This window comes from Erythrolamprus reginae, chromosome 2 (assembly GCF_031021105.1).
Source record: "Erythrolamprus reginae isolate rEryReg1 chromosome 2, rEryReg1.hap1, whole genome shotgun sequence".
Classification (NCBI taxonomy): Eukaryota; Metazoa; Chordata; class Lepidosauria; order Squamata; family Dipsadidae; genus Erythrolamprus; species Erythrolamprus reginae.
Window position 1 is genome coordinate 5,820,388 of NC_091951.1, and position 22,368 is coordinate 5,842,755.

The 22,368-nt window shown below is 41.4% G+C and overlaps 1 protein-coding gene across 1 annotated transcript; it reads left to right on the top strand.

Moving 5' to 3' along the window:
* Positions 1-329: 329 nt before the first annotated feature.
* On the top strand, positions 330-22,064 carry LOC139158700 (vomeronasal type-2 receptor 26-like). Its single transcript, XM_070736028.1, has 6 exons — positions 330-547; positions 1,302-1,593; positions 7,142-7,927; positions 10,927-11,139; positions 17,296-17,422; positions 21,160-22,064. The coding sequence occupies exons 1-6, from the start codon at positions 330-332 to the stop codon at positions 22,062-22,064; spliced, it is 2,541 nt and encodes an 846-aa protein (XP_070592129.1).
* The last annotated feature ends 304 nt before the right edge of the window (positions 22,065-22,368 follow it).

The window sequence follows — 22,368 nt, forward strand, 5'->3', positions numbered from 1 at the left end:
AATTCTGGTTTGAGAGATCTCTCCTGATATTCCTCCAATGATCGCCTTTGATGTAAACATCACTCTGAAGCAACTTGAAAGGGATCTTGCCTCAGAAAAGGATAAATGTCTTAGGTCACATTTCATGTGGCCCAAATTTTGGGACATTCAGGGACTGTGCTTCTTGAACGTGTCTTTCCTTTCTCTCCTTTCCAGGTGAAGTTCTGTTTATCTCTCTCTCTCAGTCAAGAAAGTCACCCTCATTTTCTTCTTGTGAGAGTGCTTTGAATTCTTTGGACTCTCTTGTTCTTCTTTGAGATAGGAAGGGGATTGATTCAGCCCCATGAATTATGGATCTCTTCCTTCTGCTTCTGCTTTTGCTGATGTCCCAGCCAGTCTCTGGGAAGCTGAGAATGAAATGTTTGCTGCGTTTGGAGGAAAATGAGGGAAGAAAATTACAGAGCTATTACAGGCCAGGAGACCACCTCATTGATGTAGTTTCCATTGCCACAATAACATCCCACATAATGCTGTCTTTCAACACAGCTCCTTATACTCAAGCTTCCTCGTAAGTCATTCAAGGGGATGGAGTTGCATTCTCTCCCTTTGCAGTTCTACCACTCTTCTTCTTTTCTTTCACTTAGTCCTATATAGCAAAGCAATAGCACTTATATTCACTTATATAGCCCTTCACTCCTCCACTCAAAACAGAATACCCTACGAGACTAGACTTTCAATCCTGGGCCTAGAAAGCCTAGAACTAAGGCATCTTAAACAAGATCTAAGTATTGCCCACAGGATCATATGCTGCAACGTCCTGCCTGTCTGTGACTACTTCAGCTTCAACCACAACAACACAAGAGCATGCAACAGATTTAAACTTAATATTAACCGCTCCAAACTTGACTGTAAAAAATACGACTTCAGTAACCGAGTTGTCAAAGCGTGGAACTCCATAGTGTCATCCCCAAACCCCCAATACTTTACCCTTAGATTATCTACAGTTGACCTATCCAGATTCTTAGAATTGCTTTTCTGCGTCACTTATGACAAGTCCTCTTTGCTGATGATTCTATTTTAATGATTGAATGATTTTTAATCTTGGTAATTGTACAAATTAAAAATGGGTATTATTACAAATAACGATATATTTGTGAATGTTAAATCTTCATCCCACCTTCCCAACACTGACAATGGTGACTATAACTTACTTCTTGTTTGGAACTCTTTTAGGTTAAGACTGAATGGACGTGGAAAAAAAGAGGAATAAATGAACATATATTGTTGTTAGAGATAATGTTAACATGAACATTTTTTTACAGTAGTTCATTTACTGATCCAGCAATAATCCTATGCTTCATTTTTGCCATTCAAAATGTCAACAAGAATTCTCAGCTTTTGTACAATCTCACACTTGGCTACAACATCCATGACAATTATTTGAGCACCCTTGGAACTTCAGATGCCTTGCTGGACATGCTCTCAACTGGGGAAGCCAACGTTCCCAACTACAGCTGTGGCAAGAAGGACAACCTGATGGCTCTTCTTGATGGATCTTTTGATGACATCTCCATTCAGATGTCAACATTAGCAGGCACCTACAAAATTCCACAGGTTTGTTTGTCTGTTTCTCTATCTTGTAAAGTGAGCAGGTTGTTCGTTGTTGGGTATTTGAGTCAATGATATCTTTACACCATGGCCATTGTGTATTGAGATCCACAATAGGGAGGAGGCCTAAACATTTACTTGAGCAAGACTTGAGCAGCTGGACACAATGTTAAATATGGAACATTTAAGCACATCTCTAAAATGAAGTGCTTTCAGAACTTTCACTTTCAGAACACAGAGAAAGAGGATAGATAACTAGTGCTCTTTTACAGTTTGTATTTCTGAATTCAAGGGGGAGAGGATATAACTGGCTGTAAGGGGAAATTCTATTGGCTGATTGTGTTTTTGAATTCAGGGAGGAGGTTATTATATAACTATAAACCAAAATCAGCAAAGTTTGGTAGCAATAGGGGTTCATTTTCTTGCTAAGTACCTGTATTTCAATACATTGTTAAGATGATTGGCTTGGTGCAGTGTAACACTTGTTTGGCTGTTGTGTTCCGTAGTACCTTGTGGAACTTGGGGTACTGCCCTCTTTGCATTAGGACATCTAGGTTAGATGGCGAGATCTCTAGATTGCAGTCCTTAGTTTGTAGCTTGCAGGCAGAAGTGGAAAGATTGTCCCAGGCACGTGCTGTAATGCAGCCATGTGTGCAGCCTCCACTTCCACAGCGCCCCCCGAGGAGGAGGGCTGTTTGGATAACTGTTGGTTCAGGAAGATTACGTGCAGTTGAACAAAAACATAACAATTTTGGTCTCTCTGTATCCAATTCCTATAATGTTCTTGCGGATTTAAATAGTAAGGGTGTTGTAGATATTAGCAAGGCCCCTCAGGCGGAGAATGAGGGGATGTTCAAAGGAGAAGTTGTTGTAAATGAGGTGCATAGTGTCACCAAACCAAGTCCAGTTAGTAGAAATAAAGAGAGGACACATGTTCTTGTGGGTGACTCGATTGTCAGAGGTGTTGATTTGGGACAGAGGAAGGATGTGGTGAAGGTGATGGGGTGTCTTCCAGGAGCCACTGCCCACAGGGACAGGAGGCGGATTACAAACATTGTCAAGGCTGTGAGTAAAGGTAATAAAGTTGATGTGGTGGTGCATCTTGGCACAAACGATTTGTCCCAGAGAAATGTTAATGTAGTAAAAAGAGATTTTCAATGTCTAAGTGTGGAGCTGGGTAAAATAACTGATTCAGTGACTTTCTCAGAGGTGTTACCGGTTTGTGGCCAGGAGGGTAAAACAAGTTGTATCAGAGAGTTTAATGTGTGGTTAAGGCAGTGGTGTAAAACTGAAGGTTTTGGTTATGTAAGTCATGATGTCAGTAGGTAGTCTAATAGGGAGTTGTTTAAGAGGGATGGTTTACATCCATCATACAGAGCTACCCAGGTGCTCGGTGAGGAATTCAGAACTTTTTTGGACAGGCATTTAAACTAGGTAAAGGGGACACAGATGTACCAGATGTGGAGGATTTCTGTCCCCGACCAATGAGGATAAATCAGTTTCTGGAAGCTTATGAAAAGGGAGCTGTAAATAAAATAGATGTAGTTGTTGATGATAAGGGGCAAACTAATAATGAAAATAATGTTCTTCGGGTAATGTACACGAATGCTCGAAGCTTGAGCAACAAGCTCTGTGAGTTAATGGCCATAATATCTAGAGATAATTTGGATCTGGTTGCCATAACTGAGACATGGTTTAAGGATTCTAATGAATGGGAAATATCCATACCAGGATATACACTGTATAGGAAGGATAGAATAGAGAGAAGGGGAGGTGGAGTAGCCATTTATGTTAAAGAAAGTCTAAAAACAATACTAATTCAAACTACATGTAAAGATCTGGAGACCCTCTGTATTTGCATGCAAAATAAAGACGGTTCTGTCATTAGAATTGGGGTGATCTATAGGCCTCCAGGGCAATCTGAGGAACATGACAACAAGATGGTGGATGAGATTACCCTAATGGCAGTAAAGGGAGATATTTATTTATTTATTTATTTATTTATTTATTTATTTATTTATTTATTTATTAATAGAGTTGAAAGGGACCGTTAGGTCATCGAGTCCAACCCCCTGCCTGAGCAGGAAACCCTACAGCACCCCAGCCAAATGGAAGTCCAATCTCCTCTTGAAGGTGTCCAGAGTTGGGGAGTTCACCATCTCCCCTGGCATATTGTGGTTATGGGTGATTTCAACATGCCTGATGTTGACTGGAATATCCCCAGTGCCCTTACATGCAAAAGTAAGAATATAGTAGAGGCCTTTACAGGAGCAGCTCTGGCACAGCTAGTTAAGACACCAACTAGAGGGGAGAATATTCTAGATTTAGTTTTTACAAATGGGAATTGGGTTTCAGAGGTCAAGGTGGGAGAAAATTTAGGTTGCAGTGACCATCTATGTTTGTGGTTTGATGTAAAAACTGATTGTGAGCAATCCTATACTGCAACCAAAGTATTGGATTTCAGAAAAACAAATTTTAATGCAATGGGGGAATATTTAAATAATGAATTAAAGGGGAGGGATAAAATGGCAGGAGCGAGCACCCAGTGGACTGTATTAAAAAAGGCCATCTTAAAAGCCACAAGCCTTTATGTAAAGCAAGTAACTAAAGGTAAAAGGAAGAAGAAAACGCTATGGTTTAGCAATGATGTAAGGGCTATAGCCAATGAAAAAAAGGGTGCCTATAGGAGGTATAAAGAGTCTGGAAGTATAGCTGATAGAGAGGTGTATAAAATGAGACAGAAGGAGGCGAAACAGATAATATATGCTGCTAAAGCCTCAAAAGAGGAAGAAATAGCAAAATCTGTAAAGAAGGGGGATAAAACCTTCTTCAGATATATTAGTGATAGGAAGAAGAAAAACTGCAGCATCACAAAGCTTAGTACCGGGAATAATACATGCATTGATGGGAATAAGGAGATCGCTGACCATTTCAATAGCTACTTCTGTTCAGTTTTCTCAAAAGACACCTCACAAAATAATACTATAGAGGGATATAGCATTGCTTCCAGCTGTACGCATTCAGCTCCAGTGATCTTAGAAGCCGATGTCTTAGAAGAACTTGAAAGATTAAAGATAAATAAGGTAATGGGTCCAGATGGCATCCACCCCAGAGTTCTTAAAGAACTCAGATCTGTCATTGCTACCCCCCTGACTGATTTGTTTAACCAATCCCTGTTAACAGGAGATGTTCCTGAGGATTGGAGAATGGCCAGTGTTGTGCCTATCCACAAGAAGGGCAGTAGAGAAGAAGCTGGTAACTACAGGCCAGTTAGCTTGGCATCAGTTGTAGTTAAAATGATGGAGACTCTACTCAAAAAGAGGATAAATCAGCATCTAAAAAACAATAACTTATTGCACCCAAATCAGCATGGCTTTACTGAAGGCAAATTGTGTCAGACTAATCTCATTGAGTTCTTTGACTATGTCACAAAGGTGTTGGATCAAGGTGGTGCCGTGGATATTGCCTATCTGGACTTCAGCAAAGCCTTTGATACGGTTCCACATAAAGAGCTGATAGATAAATTAGTGAAGATTGGACTTAATCCCTGGATAGTTCAGTGGATTTCAAGCTGGCTGAAGCATAGACATCAGAGAGTTATTGTTAATGGTGAGTATTCTGAGCAGAGACAGGTTACAAGCGGTGTGCCACAAGGGTCTGTTCTGGGTCCTATTCTTTTTAATATGTTTGTGAGTGACATAGGGGAAGGTCTGGTAGGGAAGGTTTGCCTATTTGCCGATGACTCTAAAGTGTGCAATAGGGTTGATATTCCTGGAGGGGTCTGTAATATGGTAAATGATTTAGCGTTACTAGATAAATGGTCAAAGCAATGGAAACTGCAGTTTAATGTTTCCAAATGTAAAATAATGCATTTGGGGAAAAGGAATCCTCAATCTGAGTATTGCATTGGCAGTTCTGTGTTAGCAAAAACTTCAGAAGAGAAGGATTTATGGGTAGTGATTTCTGACAGTCTCAAAATGGGTGAGCAGTGTGGTCGGGCAGTAGGAAAGGCAAGTAGGATGCTTGGCTGCATAGCTAGAGGTATAACAAGCAGGAAGAGGGAGATTGTGATCCCCTTATATAGAGCGCTGGTGAGACCACATTTGGAGTACTGTGTTCAGTTCTGGAGACCTCACCTACAAAAAGATATTGACAAAATTGAACGGGTCCAAAGACAGGCTACAAGAATGGTGGAAGGTCTTAAGTATAAAACGTATCAGGAAAGACTTAATTGAACTCAATCTGTATAGTCTGGAAGACAGAAGGAAAAGGGGGGACATGATCGAAACATTTAAATATGTTAAAGGGTTAAATAGGGTTCAGGAGCGAAGTGTTTTTAACAGGAAAGTGAACACAAGAACAAGGGGACACAATCTGAAGTTAGTTGGGGAAAAGATCAAAGGCAACATGAGAAAATATTATTTTACTGAAAGAGTAGTAGATCCTTGGAACAAACTTCCAGCAGACGTGGTTGGTAAATCCACAGTAACCGAATTTAAACATGCCTGGGATAAACATATATCCATTGTAAGATAAAATACAGGAAATAGTATAAGGGCAGACTAGATGGACCATGAGGTCTTTTTCTGCCGTCAGTCTTCTATGTTTCTATGTTTCTATGAACTGAGTTTCATTTACTCTGCTCTAGAGATAAGAAGAATGTCAATTTTATTAGAAAACAGAAAGAGCAGTATTTTAGACTCCAGATTAGAGAAATGATTATATTAAATGTTGCTAATAATCTTCGAAAAGTGTTCGGAAACTTCAGATCGTGCAGAATGCAGCTGCGAGAGCAATCATGGGCTTTCCCAAAAATGCCCATGTTACACCAACACTCCGCAGTCTGCATTGGTTGCCGATCAATTTCCGGTCACAATTCAAAGTGTTGGTTATGACCTATAAAGCCCTTCATGGCATCGGACCAGAATATCTCCGAGACCGCTTTCTGCTGCACAAATCCCAGCGACCGATTAGGTCCCACAGAGTGGGCCTTCTCCTGGTCCTGTCAACTAAACAATGTCGGTTGGTGGCCCCCAGGGGAAGAGCTTTTTCTGTGGTGCCCCGACTCTCTGGAACCAGCTCCCCCCAGAGATTAGAACTGCCCCTACCCTCCTTGCCTTTCGTAAACTCCTCAAAACCCACCTTTGTCGTCAGGCATGGGGGAATTGAGATATCTGCCCCGGGCCTATACAATTTATGTATGGTATGTTTGTATGTATGTCTGCTTAAAAATGGGTTTTTAAAAATATTTTAAATTGTAAATTATTAGAGTTGTTATGAACTGTTTTATTGTGTTGTGAGCCGCCCCGAGTCTACGGAGAGGGGCGGCATACAAATCTAATAAATAAATAAATAAATAAATAAATAAAAATAAATAAATAAATAAATAAATAAATAAATTTTGTATTTTTTATCTTGATATGGCATAAGGGTTAATAACAATAGACTATTCTAATATGTTTGTGAGAACCACACTGGACATGTTAAACGCTTACATTTTGGACTTTGTCTGATCTATCTATATATATTACACTATTCTTTATTGCTTCTTCAGATCAGTTATGGAATTGCTTCAGAGGCTCTGAGTGATAAAAGTCAAATTCCTTTTTTCCACCAGATGCTCCCCAAAAATGGGTTCCAATACTCAGGAATTGTCCAAGTACTCCTCTATTTCAGATGGATTTTGATTGGTCTCTTTCTACCAGACACAGAAGAGGGAGAGAATTTCATGAGAACCTTCACTCCTATGCTGGTCAGAAATGGAATTTGTGTCGTTATCTCACACCAATTTTCAATGGCTAGACCTACAGAACCTCTCAGAAATGCCATCTCTAAGTGGAAAGAAGTCAATGTCTTTGTTCACTTCATAGAATTTGCTTCCCTTGTGGATAGAATTCAGCACATCCATTTAACAATTGAAGGTTTGTCAGGACCTGTTGAAGGGAAAGTCTGGATCACCACAATTGTGGATAAATTAAAAATGATAAGGCATACACATTTCAAATATATCCATAGCATTTGGACATTTGCTTTTCAGGAAAAAAAATGGCCAAACAAAGACACCTTTCAACCCAATCTTTTTAAGGATTCCGAATTTGAAGACCAGTCTTTTCACTGTTCTCTTTCAAAGCCTGTCCTTTCTGTCAAGGGCCGGAGACGATGCACCCAGGTAGCACCACTGGACATGGAAGAAAAAAAGAACAGAATTAAAATAAAAAATGAACACCGTATTGATAGTGTTGTTAGGACTCTGGCCCATGCCTTGAATGTTGCATATTCATCAATATATAGGAGGAGAAAAGCGAAGAGATTGGAGACTCCAAGGCTAGAGCCATGGCAGGTACGGGGTCCTGACAGGGATCCATCAAACTCCGTTCCTATTTAGAAAAAAATCCAATATCCATGTAGGGTAACCATTGTTCTATATAAAAAGAGAAGCATCTTTCAGCTGTGGCGAGGGGGGCGTTTGCCCAGGTTCGCCTGGTGCACTAGTTGCGGCCCTATTTGGACCGGGGCTCACTGCTCACAGTCACTCATGCCCTCATCACCTTGAGGCTCAACTACTGTAACACTCTCTACATGGGGCTACCTTTGAAGAGTGTTCGGAAACTCCAGATCGTGCAGAATGCAGCTGCGAGAGCAATCATGGGCCTTCCTAAATATGCCCATGTCACACCAACACTCCGCAGTCTGCATTGGTTGCCGATCAGTTTCCGGTCACAATTCAAAGTGTTGGTTATGACCTATAAAGCCCTTCATGGCACTGGACCAGATTATCTCCAGGACCGCCTTCTGCCGCACGAATCCCAGTGACCGGTTTGGTCCCACAGAGTGGGCCTTCTCCAAGTCCCGTCAACTAAACAATGCCATTTGGCAGGACCCAGGGGAAGAGCCTTCTCTGTGGCAGCCCTGGCCCTCTGGAACCAACTCCCCCCAGAGATTAGAATAGCCCCCACCCTCCTTGCCTTTCGTAAGCTCCTTAAAACCCACCTCTGCTGTCAAGCATGGGGGGACTGAGATATTCTTTCCCCCTAGGCTTCTACAATTTATGCATGGTATGTTTGTATGTATGATTTGTTTTATAACAAGGGTTTTTAATTGTTTTTAGTATTGGATTATCACATGTTGTTTTTACCACTGTTGTTAGCTGCCCCGAGTTCACGGAGAGGGGCGGCATACAAATCCAATAAATAAAATAAATAACTAAAAACAACAGTTTTGGCCAAGCTGATGCCAGATTTAGTTCACGGGATTGTGTTCCAAAGAGCAGGCACTGTGACAATTATAGTTTGATATTTATTTATTTATTTATTTATTTATTTATTTGTTTTGTCCAATACACAATGAGGGTTGTAGAGGATATAATCAGATAGAATGTATTAAAGGGAGAATTGAGGAGAAAACAAAGGAGTAAAATATAATTATGAGAGAATAGCGGGAAAAGATATAGCAATAGAAGAGAAGATATATGAGATGTAGGAGAGACAATAGGACAGGGGACGATAGGCACTCTGTTGTACTTATGTACGACCCTTACTGACTTCTTAGGAACTTGGTGAGGTCAACCGTGGATAGTCTAAGGGTAAAGTGTTGGGTTTAGGGGATGATACTACAGAGTCCGGTAGTGAATTGCACGCTTCGACAACTCAATTACTAAAGTCGTATTTTTTACAGTCAAGTTTGGAGTGATTAATATTAACCTTGAATCTGTTGTGGTCTCTTGTGTTGTTGTGGTTGAAGCTGAAATTTTCCTGACAGGCAGGATGTTGCAGCATATGATCTTGTGGGCAATACTTAGATCATGTTTGAGGCGTCTTAGTTCTAAGCTTTCTAGACCCAAGATTGTAAGTCTAGTTTTGTAGGGTGTTCGGTTACGGGTAGAGGAGTGAAGAGCTCTTCTGGTGAAGTATCTCTAGACATTTTCGAGGGTATTAATGTCAGAAATGCGGTATGGATTCCAAACAGATGAGCTATATTCTAGGATGGGTCTGGAGAAAGTTTTATAGGCTCTGGTAAGTAGTGTGAGATTGCCAGAGTGGAAGCTACATAGGATTAGATTAACAGAATGCTATCCTCTTTGGTCTTGATGAAAGCCATGAATCAGATATAACAAGAATAAGAAATATCATCCACCTCCATCACTCACATGCACAAACAATCACCTAAGAAGACATTTTGGAAGTTACCAGAATTTGACCTGAGCACAAGTATAACGATGGCTCAATAGCTCCCCGCTTCTGCAAAGTAGTATGCAAAAATGAACAAATAAAACAGCAATTCATCAAGACCATTAACCACATTGCCAGAAATAACAAAGTCCTTCAAGAAACTCAGATCCAGACCAGATCTTTCTCTCCTCCAACGTATTCGCTCTCGCGAACTACGGGCAGAACTCAAGAGACGCTATGAACTTGTTGAAACAAACCTTTACATAGATTACCACACATAAAGCATCAAACCCAAAACCCATAATTCTCCCCACATCTTCCGGTCTAATTTTCAACCTACCATCTCACAACATCAAACTGACACCTGCCAGACCACCATCCCACAACAACAAATGGACAACCTTATCACCTCAAACCAAGAATAGGGAAGTGTGCCCCTTCCTTCCTCCTCTAATTCTTAAAGCCTTCTTGGCGATGTTGTTGCAATGGGCTTTGGCACTTAAGTCATTAGTTATTAGCACTTTGAGGTCCTTGACCGAGTAGGGATTATCTGTGATAATTTGTTTTTCAGTTTGTATTTGGAGTTCTGATTCTTTTTGACAATGTGAAGGACACTACTGTTATAAAATTATTTAAAATATATACATTTTAAATAAATTCCTGGGCATATGGGTTTGAAATTAGCATGATAGAATTTTGTATTCATAAATTTTAGCTAAACCTGCAAGCATTTAGCTTAACTCCTCCTCACTACAGGAATCCAATTATAGCTTTTCAGTCTGATGGCGGCTCAGTTTTTGCATTTAGCCATGGTAGTGCAGTGGCTGTATTGGTGGTGCAGCCATTACAATTCAAGTATTCCTGTCTAACCCACTGCTTCCTGCCAGGAGTTCAATCCTGACCAGCTCAAGGTTAACTCAGCATTCCATCCTTTCAAGGTTGGTTAAATGGGTACCCAGATTGTTGGGGGTAATATGCTGATTATATAAACCACTTAGAAAGGGCTGTACAAACACTGTGATGTGGTATATAAATCTAAGTACTATTTCTATTTCAGCAAATAGTGAATGGAGGACTGGAGATCTCTTGTTCACAGGCTGAGCTTAAAATTGCTCCTCTTTTTAGGAAGCTTAAAAATTGCTTTCAAAATTCCTGGATATTTCAATTCTAGTTCCATCCCTTTCTGGAGAAGAATGAATTTTGCAATTTTTCCTGGGAGAAACTATACTTGGACCCAAATGGAAATGTAGCAGCAGATCTGAATATCATAAGTTGGTTGCTTTTCCCCAAGAAGGATCCCATCAAAGAGCAACTGGGAAGTTTTGAAAGACAGAGATTTATTATCAACCAAGATGCTCTTTCACAGCTAAAGTTGCTCAACAAGGTGCTTGAACATATTGAAAACTTTTCTGACTATATAGTTGGTGTTAATGTCCCCTGAAAGAGCAGGCTCAGATAGTTTTAAATAGCACAACAACACAAGAGCACACAACAGATTTAAACTTAATATTAACCGCTCCAAACTTGACTGTAAAAAAATATAACTTCAGTAACCGAGTTGTCGAAGAGTGGAACTCATTACCGGACTCCATAGTGTCATCCCCAAACCCCCAACACTTTATTCTTAGATTATCTACGGTTGACCTCTCCAGATTCCTAAGAGGTCAGTAAGGGGCGAGTACAAGTGCACTAGAGGGCCTTCCGTCCCCTGTCCCATTGCTCTCCTGTATCTCCTATACCTTTCTTCTATTCCTATATCTCTTCTTCTATTCTTTCATTGATATGTTCTATTATTATATCTTATTTATTTATTTTTATTTATTTATTCTTTGTCCAATATACAATACATATGAAGGAGAATATACGTTAAGTAATATATATAATGATAGAAAGTAAGAAAGAAGAGAGGTTGGAGGAAAGGAGAGAAAATGTATGAGATATGAGATAAGGAAAGAAGATTGGACAGGGGACGATAGGCACATCAGTGCACTTATGTACGCCCCTTACTGGCCTCTTAGGAACTTGGAGAGGTCAATCGTGAAGAGTCTTAGGGAGAAATGTTTGGGGCTGGGGGCTGACACCACTGAGTCTGGCAATGAGTTCCACGCTTCGACAACTCGATTGTTAAAGTCATATTTTTTACAGTCAAGTTTGGAGCAGTTGATGTTAAGTTTTAATCTGTTGCGTGCTCTTGTGTTGTTGCTGTTGAAGCTGAAGTAGTCATTGACCGGAAGGACGTTGCAGCATATGATCTTGTGGGCAATACTTAGATCGTGTTTTAGGCGTCGCAGTTCTAAGCTTTCAAGATCCAGGATAGTTAGTCTATTTTCGTAAGGTATTCTGTTGCGAGTGGATGAGTGAAGGGCTCTTCTGGTGAAGTATCTTTGGACGTTTTCTTAGATATATTTTACTATGAGTATCTCCTCTATAACCTTCATCATGTATTTTACTATGTGTATATAGATATATACCCACTAAAACCCTCATTGTGTATTGGACAAAATAAACAAACAAACAAATAAGCACATATATGACCAGAGTTATTTATCCCTCTATTTCACCCCACTTGGATAGGCTTCCAGCTGCTAGGAAGGTGATCTAAGCTGTTCAGTCAAAATGGAACTTGTCCTATATGAGATAACGCCTTAACCTAGAAAAATGAAGGACTGAAAGTTACCTTTACCACCCACCCCAAAAGTCCCTTTTGACAAGTGAAATAATGATGGTCAGTTTGTAATGAAATGCTACTTAGATTTGATAGTTGGTTATCATTGCTAACATTCTGTTTTTTTAAAATTATTATTATTATTATTATTATTATTATTATTATTATTATTATTATTATTATTAATTAGATTTGTATGCCGCCCCTCTCCGCAGACTCGGGGTGGCTTACAGCAATGATAAAAACAATATACAGTGGAACCCCGACATAAGAGCTGCTCTACTTAAGAGCAACTCGAGATAAGAGCTGGGAGGGGAGAGATATTTTTGTTCTACTTACAAGCCCAAATTCGAGATACAAGCGCCAAGGAGCTGTCTCCTGAAGCCAAACGCTAACTTCCGTGTTCGGCTTCAGGAGACAGCTGCGAAGCGGCGCGCGTGTTTTAAAAGGTTGCAGCCGGCCTGGGGGGCTCGGGGGGGGGGGGTGCTTGCAGCTTTCTTTCTTGCTCTTTTTCTTTCTCTCTTTTACCTTCCCTTCCTCTATTTCTTCTTTTCTTTCTCCTTCCCACCTTCTTCCCTCCCTCCCTCCCTCCCCTCATTCCTCTCTTACTCTCCCCTTTCATAAGTTTCCTTGCTTCCTTCCTCTGTTCCTGTCCCTTCCCCCTTTCTTTCTTTCTTGCTTTCTTTCTTGCTCTTTTTCTTTCTCTCTTTTACCTTCCCTTCCTCTATTTCTTCTTTTCTTTCTCCTTCCCACCTTCTTCCCTCCCTCCCTCCCTTCACTCATTCCTCTTACTCTCCCCTTTCATAAGTTTCCTTGCTTCCTTCCTCTGTTCCTGTCCCTTCCCTCTTTCCTTCCTTCCTTCCCACCCTCCGTCCATTCATTCACCCATTCCTCTCTTGATCGCTTAAAGCCGGTCCCTGGTGCAAAAAGGGTTGGGGACCTCTGTCCTACAGGATTGGGTGGCAGAGAAGTTGAACATATGTAAATTTAAAAGTTTAAGAAAGTTTACAAGTTAAGTGAAAGAAACTTCATTATTCATTTATATGTACATGTACATTTCTTCATTAAAAACATGTCTTTCTGCATAATTTAGACTAACTTTGTGAGTTTTTTGAGGGCTGGAACCAATTAAAATTATTTACATTAATTCCTATGGGGAAAAGTCGTTCGAGATAAGAGCTGCTCGACTTAAGAGCCCAGGTCCGGAACGAATTAAACTCGTATCTCGAGGTACCACTGTATATACAAATCTAATAGTTAGAATCTAAAATAATGTTTTCTACCCTCTTTATCGAATCTACCTGTAAATATATATATATTTCATTTATTTAGTTTGTCAAACAATGATAGGTTGGTAATTTGTACAAATAAAACATTAGATAAGTATTAGATAAGTAAATGACCCTTAGCTCCACAAGAATAACATTTCCTAACAACATATACATTTGAAGACATTTTCCTCTTCTTGTGGTTGTACATCTCTCATCTATTTCCTTTCTTGCCTTCTTCTATATTCTTCTAATTCGTCTTATTTATTTATTTATTTATTTATTCATTCATTCATTCATTCATTCATTCATTCATTCATTCATTCATGTATTTATTTATTGGATTTATATGCCGCCCCTCTCCGAAGCCTCAGAGCGGCAAACAGCAATAACAAGACAGCATACAATAATAATCCAATACTAAGAGCAATTAAAAACCCATTATTATAAAAACCAAACATACATACAGACATACCATGCATAAAATTGTAAGGGCCTAGGGGGAAAGAGTATCTCAATTCCCCCATGCCTGGCGGCAGAGGTGGGTTTTAAGGAGCTTACGAAAGGCAAGGAGGGTGGGGGCAATTCTAATCTCTGGGGGGAGTTGGTTCTAGAGGGCCGGGGCTGCCACAGAGAAGGCTCTTCCCCTGGGTCCTGCCAAGCAGCATTGTTTGGTTGACGGGACCCGGAGAAGACCCACTCTGTGGGACCTAACTGGTCGCTGGGGTTCGTGCAGCAGAAGGCGGTCCCTGAGATAATCTGGTCCGGTGCCATGAAGGGCTTCCAGTTGTGCCAGTCAATCTCAATTCATCTCTGGTCAAAACCTCCAATGAAGATATATCATCATCATAACTTTCATATTTAATTTAGTAATTAATTGGACTTCTATGCTGCCCCTCTCTGAGGACTCGGGGCAGCTTACAACATATAATAAACATTATACAGTATCTTAGATCCAATTTATAATTTAAAATCTCCCCCCCCCCCAAAAAAATCCATTTAAAAAATAATCATTCCATTCACTCAGCAAGAATCTAATAGCGGCATAAGTGAATCTTAAGACTCTTACGGAAGGCGAGGAGGGCGGGGAGCAGTATGAATCTCTGGGGGGAGCTGATTCCAGATGGCCAGTGCCCCCATAGAGAAGGCTCTCCCCCTAGGTCCCACCAAATGACGTTGTCTAGTTGATGGAACCTGGAGAAGGCTGACTCTGTGAGACTAATTGGTCACTGGGATTCATGTAGCAGAAGTGGTCCAACAAGTATTCTGGCCTGATGCCATGTAGGGCTTTATAGGTCATAACCAACACTTTGAATTGAGTCCAGAAACCAATTGGCAGCCAGTGCTGATCACAGAGTGTTGGAGAGATATGTACGTGTCTGGGCAAGTCCATAACTGCTCGCGTGGCTGCATTCTGCACAATTTGCAGTTTCTAGATGCTCTTCAAAGGTAGCCCCATTAGAGAGCATTGCAGTAGTTGAACCTCGAGGTGATAAGGGCATGAGTGACCCTGAGCAGAAACTCCCTGCCCAGATAGGGTCGCAACTAGTGCACCTGGCGAACCTGGGCAAATGCCCCTCTTGCCCCCAGCTGAAAAGTGATATTCTAAAGTCAGCTGTGGATCGAGGAGGACACCCAAGTTGCGGACCCTCTCTGAGGGGGGGTCAATAATTTCCCCCCAGGGAGATGGATGGACAGATGAATTGTCCTTGGGAGGCAGAACCCACAGCCACTGTGTCTTGTTGGGGTTAAGTTTGAGCCTGTTGGCACCCATCCAGACCCTAACAACCTCCAGACACCGGCACATCACTTTCACTGCTTCACTGAGTGGACACGAGGTGGAGATGTACAACTGGATGTCATCAGCGTACTGATGACAACTCACCCCATGTCCTTGGATGATCTCACCTTCTGCCGCACGAATCCCAGCGACCGATTAGGTCCCACAGAGCTGGCCTTCTCCGGGTCCCGTTGACTAAACAATGTCGTCTGGCGGGTCCCAGGGGAAGAGCCTTCTCTGTGGCGGCCCCGACCCTCTAGAACCAGCTCCCCCCTGAGATTAGAATTGCCCCCACCCTCCTTGCCTTTCGTAAACTCCTTAAAACCCACCTCTGCCGTCAAGCATGGGGAAACTGAAATAACTTCCCCAGGCCTATATTGTTTATGTATGGTGTGTTGTGTGCATGTTTTTAAATTATGGGTTTTTAGTTTAAATTATTAGATTTGTATTACATTGTTTTGCCAATATTGTTGTGAGTCGCCCCGAGTCTACAGAGAGGGGCGGCATACAAATTTAATAAATAATAATAATAATAATAATAATAATAATAATAATAATAATAATATACTTTATGTGAGGGTGAGATGTCACCTATACTTTGTGTAGTCCAGAAGAAGCCTTTTCCTGATCTGCTTTTCCAGAACTGCTCAGAAGTTTCTTTCTTAAGGTGTCAAGGTTCCAGATAACATACAAACCAAATCATAAACTAAATCAAAGTATTCTTCAAAGTTCCAATTTATTTCCAGAGCCCTCCTGGCACCCACAAGGAGAAACCTGAATCTGAGGTTTCCTCAGTTGAAAGTTCACATCCTTTGTTGTACCCCACCCACAGCTGGTCATAATGCCCAATCAGATTGTGCCAGCGTGGCTAGGTTCCTTCTTCACTTCCGCGCTGGTGGAATGCAATCGAAAGAATGTGCTCCATCCTGGAATTCACCCCTCCAAATATATACAGCCATCAAGTCTTGTATAGATAGTGTTCTGTGGGGCTCTCTGGTAGACTCCTCCCAAAAATTCACAGGTACAAATTTCAGACACACACACGTTTGAAAATTCAAAACAATTTTCTTTATAATGAAATTCACTGAAACCAAGCCCTCTTTTGGTATAGCAAAGAGCACTCATCTCCAAACAAACTGGTAATTTGTACAAGTCCCTTATCAGTTCTGTGATACTTAGCTTGCAGCTGTGAGGCAATTCACAGTCCTTCTTCTTCCACAAAGTGAAACACACATTGCCCTGGTTTAGTTTCAAAGCGGGGGGAAATCAGCACACAAAAGATCAAAGTCAGTAAAGCAGTCACGAAACACAACGATCAGATAATCCTCCACAATGACCAAACCCACAGGCTGCTATTTATAGCAGCCTCACTAATTACCACAGCCCCACCCAACCACAGGTGGCCTCATTTTCTTTGATAATAATCTCTCAGTTGTTGCTGCCTATGCATCGCTCTCCTCATGCATGGCTGTATCATTAACTCTTGTTCTGAATCCAAGGAGGAGCTAGATAATTGATCTCCTTCTGAGCTGTCTGCCCCACTCTCCTCCTCCCTGTCACTCATGTCTTCTTGGTCAGAGGAGCCTTCATCAGCAGATTCCACCGGGGACAAAACAGGCCTGCAGTATGTGGATGTCTCCCCCACATCCACAGTCCTTGGGGCAGGAGCTGGGCCAGAGCTAACCACAACAGATAGTGTGGCAAGCCATTAATTTATCACCAACTTCTGCAACGTCTTCACATAAGGACAGTTTCATTTTATTTTAATCAATCTAATAAATAAAAAAGTGGCAGATATTTTGAAATGAATTTTGTTTTTCTGCTTAGTCTCTGCCTCAGTCCATATGTGTGGACAATTGTCACCCTGGATTTGTAAAGCGGGCTCGGAAAGAAGAACCAATCTGCTGTTATGACTGTGTTCCTTGTCCGGAGGGGACCATCTCCACACAGGAAGGTGAGTGACACCTGAGGAAAGAGCATTGGATTCAACCAGAACATTTGATCAAAGTGATGAATCCTAGAAGGTGATTGGTTAGTGAACGTTCTCTGTGCCTCCACTCTTCCTGTCGCTGATACCTGGAGGGATTGTGAGGGGAATGTTTATGTTCAGATGGAGGCGGCTGGCGGCGGGCCAGATAAATGGCCGTAGTTTGGGGATCCCAGTTTTTGGTTGAGATTTGGAGTTGCCAGATGTTTGACCATTCTGATACAAAGTCAAGGTCTTTTTGGAGGGTAGCTGTGTTGTCAGTGGTGTTGAAGAGTTTTAAATTGTCAGCGAAGAGAACGCAGCTGCTTGTAATGTCATCCTAAAGGTCATTTATATAGAGTATGAAGATTGTTGGTCCTAGTACACTGCCTTGGGGTACACCACTGTTAACCGGAACAGGTTTAGATATAGTGCTCCCTATTTTGACAACTTGTTTCCTGTTTGATAGGATTGCAATTATCCAGTCATGTAGGGATCCTGAGTTGTTGTAGGATTTCAGTTTTAGAAGTAGTTTATCATGAATCACATAGACAGAGGTCTATGTAAATTGCATCTATTGATTTGCCCTGATCGAGATGTGTTGTCCACATGTTTTTGCAGTGAAGGAGTTGCAGGTTACAAGACAATTTTTTCCTGAAATGAAATTATTTGTCAGAGAGTAGATTGTTAGTTTCTAGGTGTTATGATTCAGTCTGAGGCTCCTCAGGGAACGGCTGGAACTCTGCCGGCTCCATGCTCAGAGGGGGAGGACGAGGAACAGGAGGAGGAGGAGGACCAGGCAGATGGGGAAGAGGAATGTCAGGACGAGGAGGAGGGGGAACAGCCTGAGACCCCCGGGGGGGGGAGCTCTCCCCAGCGAGTAGCCTGGAGTCATTAGATGAGAATGCACAAGCCATCATAGATATGAGGCAGAGAAGGGCAGCACAAAGAAGGGGACAATTAGCCAGGTATTTCCATCCCTAATAGGCAACAGCTGGGTTTGGGTGTGGTTCTCCTCAGAAAGGTTGGAAAGGCAGGCCCGCCCTTCCTGTATAGTGGAGAGTTATCTTTGGGAGTCCTGTGACCTTGCTTCGATCCTTGGCGTCTCTGATTCTGGCTTGTGGCCTCGAAGGCTGAAAACTTGGGGGAGGTGTGAGTTTTATTATCTACAGTGGTGTGTGTGCCAGCAAGAAGCCTGTTGTATTGTCTGGCCATCGTGACTCTTCTGTGAAGCTTCACAGCATTCCAGTTTGTAAGAACAGTTTTTGTTATCTGTGTTTGTTTTCAAAGATATAAAATGACTTTGCTTTTTACCAGCGTGTCTGGCTACTCTTTTTAGTTGGTGTTGGCGTCTGGGGGAACCCAGACAGAACACTAGGTGAAGAGTAATTGATTGGTTTATGATTTGGTGCGCATGAGGTTTTCCTCTTGTTTGCTGTGATAGTTGAAACATTCTATCTTTATTTGGTGGCATATATTTTTGTAGTGGGTTTTGAAGTTGGCTACATAGCCTTTTTTGTTTTCCACCAGAGGGATTTGTTTTAACTGTGGTTTCCTTATTGAGATGGGTAGGTTGTTTTTCTTGGTTATGGTAGTTATGAGTGGTACTTGTAGCCTAATAGGTTTTTTTTTTACTTTGAGCAAGAATATATTGTAGAATTCATTGGCAGTGTTATAGCCAGAGAATAGAGTTTGCCAGTCAAGAGTTCAGAGATCAGCATGTTAAAAGACATGAGGACCCCCACCCTCCTCACCTCCCATAAGAGTCTGAAGACTCATTTATGCTGCCAGGCCTGGGGCCATTAGATCCTTGCCTCCGGCCAATGAATGTATTGAGAGAATGTTGAGTGTATGCAATGACTTTTTAAAATGCTTTTTTGGAGTTATAGATTTTTAATTAATTAATTGGATTCAAGATATCGTATATTGTTTGTTATATGTTGTGAGCCGCCCCGAGTCCTCAGAGAGGGGGCAGCATAGAAATCCAATAAATAAATAGGAATGAAAATGTGCCACTCAATAAATAAAAAGGAATGAAAATGTGCCACTCAATCACTTTATTTTTCTGCACATACCAAAAAATAAATAAATAGAGGGAACATTGCTATGGCAGCGGGCATGGGAGCCATGAGTGATGAGATTGTTCTTGGCCTATTACTATGAATGATTGAATTGGATGAATGTATATGACTATAGATGGGGTTTTTAAAAGTAATTTTCAGTATTTAGTACTTTTTAATAATTTGTATTAATTAATTAATTAAGGAGAGGATTGGGTTAAATACTGTAGTGATGTATTTGGCATGTCATGGGGTCAGTGGGGAAGAAGGGGGGAGTTTCAACGTTGCCGAAGAGAAAAAATGGATGTTTCTCTTGCTGCTCTCCAGTAAGCAAAAGTATTCTGTGTTGATTAACAGTCAGGCTGCTGTTTTAGAAATCATGCTGTTAGGAAAATAAATCTTGTTAAGTGGAGAAGGAGAAGGAATGTGAGAAATGCAGTTAAGGGAGATAACGGACCAAGTGCCTGTATACAATGTGTTTGAATTCCAGAAGAGCAGAGAAATAAATGGAGTTTCTTTATTCATGATATAATGCATTTAATAAGAGTTATTTGTAATTGTTAAATTTCTACCAGAAACCAGAACAGTATTTATATACAGTGGTACCTCATCATACGAACTTAATTGGTTCCAGGAGGAGGTTCGTAAGGTGAAAAGTTCGTAAGATGAAACAATGTTTCCCATAGGAATCAATGTAAAACCAAATAATGCGTGCAAATCCTTCAGGAAAATCCCAAACTTTAGAAGGGAGGCGAACAGAGGGCAGGGAGGAGCAGCTAAAGGGGGTGGGAGGAAGAAGCAAGGCTAGGCTAAAGGGTGAGTGGGAAGGGAGAAAGGCAAGGGGGGGGGGCGCCCCTCCCTTTTCTTTCTTCAAAAGACACCCTTTCAGTGCCTTTGCAAGCATGTTGTTCTCTGCAAAATCTTTCCTCCAAGCTGCCCCTCCCTTTTCTTTCTTCAAAGGACACCGTTTCAGTGCCTTTGCAAGCACGTTGTTCTCTGCAAAATCTTTGCTCCAAGCTGCCCCTCCCTTTTCCTTCTTAAAAAGACACCCTTTCAGTGCCTTTGCAAGCACGTTGTTCTCTGCAAAATCTTTCCTACTCCAAGCAGCTCCTCCCTTTTCTTTCTTCAAAAGACACCATTTCAGTGCCTTTGCAAGCACGTTGTTCTCTGCAAAATCTTTCCTACTCCAAGCAGCCCCTCCCTTTTCTTTCTTCAAAAGTCATCCTTTCAGTGCCTTTGCAAGCACGTTGTTCTCTGCAAAATCTTTCCTACTCCAAGGGGAAAGGGGGAAAAAAGGGGGGAAAAAAGAAACCCCTTCATCCCAGCAGCAGCTGCTTGGGTTCGTAAGGTGAAAATAGTTCAGAAGAAGAGGCAAAAAAATCTTAAACACCGGGTTTGTATATTGAAAAGTTCGTTAGAAGAGGCGTTCGTAAGATGAGGTACCACTGTATATTGTGTCTTTTCAAAAACTGATCTGTAAGCTGCCTACTGGTTTTAAATGGTTTAGAAATCAGAATATTTTTTTCTTTTTTTCTATGTCTATATTTTGATTTACTAATTACTATGGGTTTCTTGTCTCTCAGTATCAATTGTCATCCAAAGAAGGTCTTTCTTGGAACAGGAAAGGAGAGGCTATAAAAATAATATTACTTACTGTTTTCTCAGATACTGAAAAATGCACCAATTGCCCAGATGATAAATATCCAACTGATGACAGAATCCAATGCATCTCCAAAAGAATAACCTTCCTGTCCTCTGAAGAAAATTTGGGCATCATCCTGATCTCTTTTGCTGTACTCTTGTTTCTAACCACAGGCCTTATTTTAGTCATATTCTTTAAATACCTAGAAACTCCCATTGTCAAAGCTAATAACCGTGACCTGTCCTACATCCTCCTGGTTTCCCTCTTGCTCTGCTTCTTGTCCTCCTTTTTCTTCATTGGCCAACCAAGGAAAGCCACCTGCCTTCTCCGACAAACAATGTTCAGCATCATCTTCTCAGTAGCTGTGTCTTGTGTGTTAGCCAAAACAATCATGGTAGTTTTGGCCTTCCTGGCCACAAAACCAGGGGACAGGGTGAGGAGATGGTTGGGGAAGAGCTTGGCCAACTCCATCATCATTTCTGGTTCCTCTGGAAAAATGATAATTTGTTCAATTTGGCTGGGAGTTTCTCCACCATTTCCTGACTCTGACTTACATTCCCAGCCTGGCGAGATCATCCTTCAATGCAATGAAGGCTCTGTCACCATGTTTTATGTTGTTCTTAGCTACATGGGTTTCCTTGCTGTCATTTGCTTCATTGTGGCTTTTCTGGCCAGGAACTTGCCTGGGGCCTTCAATGAAGCCAAACTGATCACCTTCAGCATGCTGGTCTTCTGCAGTGTCTGGATCTCCTTCCTACCCACTTACATGAGCACCAAAGGGAAATACATGGTGGCCGTGCAAGTTTTCTCCATCTTGGCTTCTGGTGCTGGCCTGCTGGGCTGCATCTTCTTCCCCAAGTGCTACATTATCATCTTGAGACCAGATCTAAATACTAAGGAACATTTAATGATAAAAGTCAGTATCTGATCATGAAAATCGAAAATCGAATAAATAAACAAATAGTTTCTCAGGCTCATTATATTTAATTATTTTTTGCAGTTATTATTGAGTTTGCCTCCTTGTTTTGACAATTAAAGTTATTTAAAAGCGCAAGAATAGATTGATGATTATATTGTGTTGTGGTTAGCTCTGGCCCAGCTCCTGCCCCAAGGACTGTGGATGTGGGGGAATCTGCTGGTGAAGGCTCCTCTGACCAAGAAGACATGAGTGACAGGGAGGAGGAGAATGGGGCAGACAGCTCAGAAGGAGATCAATGATCTAGCTCCTCCTT